At 42.6% G+C, this 5,390-nt stretch overlaps 1 protein-coding gene across 1 annotated transcript; it reads left to right on the top strand.

The window, feature by feature from the left end:
- Nucleotides 1-1,544: 1,544 nt before the first annotated feature.
- On the top strand, nt 1,545-2,119 carry LOC107649127 (keratin-associated protein 19-3-like). Its single transcript, XM_016422568.2, has one exon. The coding sequence runs from the start codon at nt 1,581-1,583 to the stop codon at nt 1,821-1,823; it is 243 nt and encodes an 80-aa protein (XP_016278054.1). The 5' UTR covers nt 1,545-1,580; the 3' UTR covers nt 1,824-2,119.
- Nucleotides 2,120-5,390: the final 3,271 nt, after the last annotated feature.

Raw genomic sequence — 5,390 nt, 5'->3', positions numbered from 1 at the left:
TAGAGTCTATCCTCTGTCATGTCCCCTCAACCTCTGTATTCAGGCAGTTGCTTTTTTCTCGGTGTTTCCACTCCCATAGTTTATCCTTTGCTTATGAATGGTGTTTTTTTCTCCTGGGTCCCTGCAAGTTGTTCAGGGACATTACACCACCACCAATGGAGAAGTCCATTACGTTCGTCTTCATCCTACTTCTTCAAAAGCATCCTACCCATGAACGACTTCTGAACTCCTTTCAAGAACTACAATCAGGGTTCACAGCTTCTGAGACATCCTTAATTCCTCCTCACACCTATCTGATCAGTTGACAAAACTTGTCCTTTCTATCTTTACAATATCTCTGGCATTCAAACACTTCTCTCTACTCATGCAGTCCCCATCTTAGATCAGACCCCCTCAGTACCTCTCTTGAGGTATCTTTGACAGGCTTCCCTGCTTCAATCTTGTTTTCAATAAGATCCCTTCTCAACTCTTCTAGAATTCTTCTAACTCCTGCTCCCTATATAATTCCCCAAGCCCCCATTGCTCAAACCAATTATCTTGTTACTTCATTCCAGTTGCTTCATGTTTTATGCTGATTTAAATAGTTGACCTCTCTGGCATTTTACCCTCTTCTCTAGCTGGCTGCTTTCCACCCTTCCAGGTTCCATACACTTTATTTACCTAAAATTTTGTGGTCCTGCCCACGCTAGTCTACTTTCTTTCATTCAAACAATGTACTGCATATCACTTCTGCTTAGCTTTGCATTGGCCAGTGGTTCATCCTTCCCCAAATCCTCTCTTTTCTCCTCCCTTTTCCCTCTGACTTTGTCTAGTCCATTATATTCTCAGTTCTAAAGACACCTGGGGCACATAGTCCTTCCCCTTGCCTTCTGTAGCTTCTTTGAGATCTTTTCCCACCACATCTCCACATGTGGAACAGGCACCTTGTTTTCATGTTCTCACTGGACTTAGGACTCAAGAGCTGCATGAGGACAAGGACTTTGTTGACATTTCTTTGTCTTTCCAACCATGAGCAAACTGGGTAGGTGGTTTGTACGTGGGTTGAATTTGAAATGGTTGTTTGATATTCATGTATTCCATACAGATGTGCCTCACCACAACCTCAACTACAACCTGAAATTTGTGTTATTCTGTCACTTGAGTTTCAAGAAGCACTGGTTAAGAGATACAACCTAACCCTAACCCTAACCCTGGTGAAAAATCAGAAGCCAGGAGGACAATACCACCTGGAAAAGGAGTGCCATGGAGCTTGGGTAGGGCATCACTCAAATTAACCACCTATGCTTGGCAACACTATAATCATTTCTCTTTACAGGAATGACACTGTAGCAGAGCCTTCTGAGAGGAAAAAAAGAAATTAAAAAAATTCTTAATGAGCTAGAAGAAATGTTTTCAAGGAATAAACAATGACAAGAATTTGATTTTGTCTTAGCAATTTCATTAATGAGAATTATGCAATACTAGCATGGGTCTGCCACACCTCATGGTGGAAATGTATAAAAGTCCTCATGTGGATGGTGCTGGACATACTCATACAACCTACACTTGGACATCCATCCAACTCCGTGAATCCTGACACAATGAGCTACTACGGAGGCTACTATGGGGGCCTGGGCTATGGCTATGGCTCTGGTTATGGATGTGGCTGTGGCAGCTTCCGTGGCCTCGGCTATGGTTTTGGTGGCTGTGGCTATGGAGGCCTGGGCTACGGTAGCTATGGCTATGGTGGCTGTGGCTATGGAGGCCTGGGCTATGGTGGCTATGGCTATGGCTGCTGCCGTCCATCTTGCTGCGGAAGATATTCTTCCTATGGCTTCTACTGAAAAACCACTTGCTTCTGAACTGTACTGGAATCCTTAAGGACAACACAGTCCATCTGCTGACTGGGTGGCATGGAGAGAGCTAACATGAGAAGGCCTTGGAATGCATATGGTGCACTCAGGGCACTGAAGAAGCAGATATTGAGAAGTAGCAGTATCTGTCCTGGGAAATGCTGCAGAAGCTTACCTTCTATGAGGGAGACTCCTCCAACAATAGCTTATTTCAGCAAGTTTTCTCAGCTCTGACATCCCACAGCCAAAGTGTCTGTTATGCTGTTTCAATAAATGTGTTTCATTGGTCTAGCACAACTGTTTTTACCTCTCATTGGTTTCACTATACTTTCATTTCGGTTCATACCATGAAGAGATTTTCTATCTTGACTTATGCTTATATGACATTGTAGAAGATGTATTCTCTAATTCAACTTCTGCCATAGATACTTCTTCAGATTTCTGTTGGGGAAAACCCATATTATTTCCTTGTTAAATAGCTTTTTCTAAAATTAAATTTCTGTAGTGCATAAATTTTAGTACTTCATAATGTCAAGTCCTTACTTTTGTCCCTGTAAGCTATGCCCCTTCTCCCACATGGCGATTCTCTGTGCACATGGATAGGCTTTTCATCTTCAAGTTTCAGAAAGATCCGCGTGTTCATGGCTCCATGTTCTTGGCTCATGAACTCCAGATCCAAGGTGCCCCTGATAATTGTAAGAATTTGATGTAGCCCAAATTCTAGTTAAGCTGCCTTACACCACTTTATCACCAAGCAATTTCGAGTTTTCAAGCATAGCACAAGTAAATGCACACCCGAAAAACAATACAAGAGTCCTATATCAAGTCCGAAAGCTGTCAAAGAAACTTTTTCTTTTGGTAGGTGCCTTCTCCTCTAGCCTCCTGCATTGCTAGTCCAACTCACAACCCTAGCCCTGAGCTGAGGTCCTCCCATTCCAGGGGAAGTGGACTTATTACTCAAATGGTGTCCCACAGATCACTCTAATCCTTGAACTTCACTCTAATTAACTCAAAATCCTAGATAAAGAGAGGATTTGCTTTCCTGTTCCACTGCCAACTTTTGGGGCTTTGGCTTCCTCAGTTCCATAAGCCATGGTGGCCCTCATATATGTTCCTCAGATGGGTTCTTGGAAGGAAAGTCAGAGCTTAGGACTCTGACACATAGTAAGTGCTCAATAAAGATTTGTTGATAGAACTTGTGTTTCAAACAGTGGAGAAAATAGTACAAATGCCAAGACAAACAGATCTCATCCTTCCTACTATTTTTAAATTAAAATAAATTTCTGCTACTGCATTTCATTCCTAAGTATTATTCTCCACTCACCAAAGCTTATTCTTTTCTACGTATCCAGTAATTTTTCAAAAGAGATGATCCCAGCAGCCTCATCTCATTTGATTCTTCCCAAAACATATTTCTAAATGACTCACCAGTTCTAGTTAGGTTCACTTCAGTGGAAACTACTGCTTCAAGAAAAATGTCATTTCTCCCTTAGACAGCACTCATTGGGTAAAGAATATTTCATTCTCTTTAACAAAGTCAAAAATTAGTTTATGGGAGGAAGTGGCACCCCTGGATCTCTGTCCTTTCTGTGGAGCAACAGAATAGATCTTGTCCCTTTACTACATGGTGGCAGTAAAAGAGTTAGCGCACCCCCTTCAAGTATCCTCTAAGCTCAAGAGTCCCAGATCTTTCAATGGAATGTCTAAGGTGTGAATTGAATACTCTTTCCCCGCCTGGTCTGGAATCCTCTGGATTCTCTCAAGTTCAGGCACGGACCAGTCATGCACTGAGCAGTGTGGGTTATGGATGAACCACCGCTTCCATTTTCATGAGTTACAGCCCCTCATGGCCTTCTTCATGCAATCTCAAGGCCACAGTATGATTACTGGTGCTCACGAGACATCCTATTGGTGTAGAGTAAAGTTTTGAGTGGTTTGGAAGCTAGAAGGAGAGATGAGGTATCTTTGGCTGCCCTTGAGCTCATTTTTCTCCTAGTCAACTGAAATCTTTCAGAGATGCTCCACAAAGAGAGAGCCTGTCATCTCTTCTGCTCACTATAGAGTCTTCATTGATGATCTTCTCATCTGTCATGGGCTCAATTACCTTCTCTCTGAAACTCGTTCATCTCTAAGTCTAGCCCAGCATTTCCCCTGAATTCACTTGTTCAGCTAGCTGCCCAAGTATGCCCCGAATGCATGATCCTCCTCAAACTCATATGGTCAGCACTTCCCAGTAATTCAACATTAAAAAATATCATAGCTGTTTTGCAATTGCTGAAGCCTACTCAGAGACCTTGGCTGCTTTCCTTTTACTGTCCTTAAAACCTTGTACGTTGGGTTCCAGACCCTGTCTTCAAGAGAGATCTTTTCCTCCAAAGTTCCCAATGGTGTCCTCATGGCCTAAACTAATGTCCTCTTCTAAGGCTTCTTTCTTTCCTGTCTCAATCTTCTTCCCAACAAGATCCATCCTCCAGCTGGCTGCCCAGAGAATATTTCTAGACTCTTTATGACTCGTCTTCCTTTCTAACACCCCAAAACTCTGGTACCCAAACCAATTATTGGTGTAAACTTCAAGTGTTCCTGCTCTGTGCTGGTTTAAATAGAAGTCCTCTGTGTGGTATTTTGCCCTCTTCATCAGCTAACACATTCCTACTTTTCCAGCCTCAGTACCCTTTATTGTACTCTCCACATTTTATGGCCCAGCCTAAGCTGGTCTGCCTAATTTGGATCAAACAATACGCAGCATGCTTCTTCTGCTTACCTTTCTCCATCCTGCCTACAATCCTCTCTCTTCCTCTGACCTCTAAGTTTCCCTTACTCATTGAAGCCACCTATGGCATATGGCTTTATCCTAATGCTCAAGTGCCTTGTATCTTCCTCTGAGATCTTCTCCCATCATCTCTCCATGTTTGTTGTAAATGCCTTGCTGGTTTTATCTGTTTGGAGACAGGGACTATGTGGACGTTCCCTTGAATACCCAAACCAGAGCACAATGGATGATGCAGGCAAACAGTGGGGAGCTGGTTTGTTCTTTGGGTGCTTTGGGTATGGCTGGTGATTGACCTGTTCCATGTAATTTTGTCCCACCACCATCTCACTCCAATCTGAAATTTGCATGAGTTATTCTGTCACTTGTGTCTCAAACAGCACTGAATAAGAAGCAGGATTCAACTGCCTACCTGAAAAATCAGAAAGCCTGGGCAGAAAGCGTGATGGGAGAACAATGTCATGTGAGAGACATCTGAACACGGAACTAGTCACATGAATTAAATGGGCTTTGGCAGCATTATAATCATTTATCAGTATAGATCATGGTAGAGTCTTTAATGAAGCATCAAATTAAGAGAAAACACTTTTAATGACCTGGAGATGTTATTCTCAAGAAACAAAAAATGACAAGAATGTGCTTTTACCCTGGCAATTTCATTAATGAGAATTGTGCAATTCTGAAATGGATGGGCCACACCTCCTGCCAGAAATGTATAAAAGTCCTCATACAGATGGTGCCAGACATACTCACACAACCTATCCTTGACAAGCCTCCAACTCCCTGAATCC

This window comes from Monodelphis domestica, chromosome 4 (assembly GCF_027887165.1).
Source record: "Monodelphis domestica isolate mMonDom1 chromosome 4, mMonDom1.pri, whole genome shotgun sequence".
In the NCBI taxonomy this organism is placed as follows: Eukaryota; Metazoa; Chordata; class Mammalia; order Didelphimorphia; family Didelphidae; genus Monodelphis; species Monodelphis domestica.
The sequence above is the reverse complement of the archived record's forward strand: the minus strand, read 5'-3'. Positions and strand labels throughout refer to the sequence as shown.

What these genes read in the sequence shown, in the direction of transcription:
- LOC107649127 (XM_016422568.2), top strand. Translation starts at nt 1,581, where the DNA reads ATGAGCTACTACGGAGGCTACTATGGGGGCCTGGGCTATGGCTATGGC.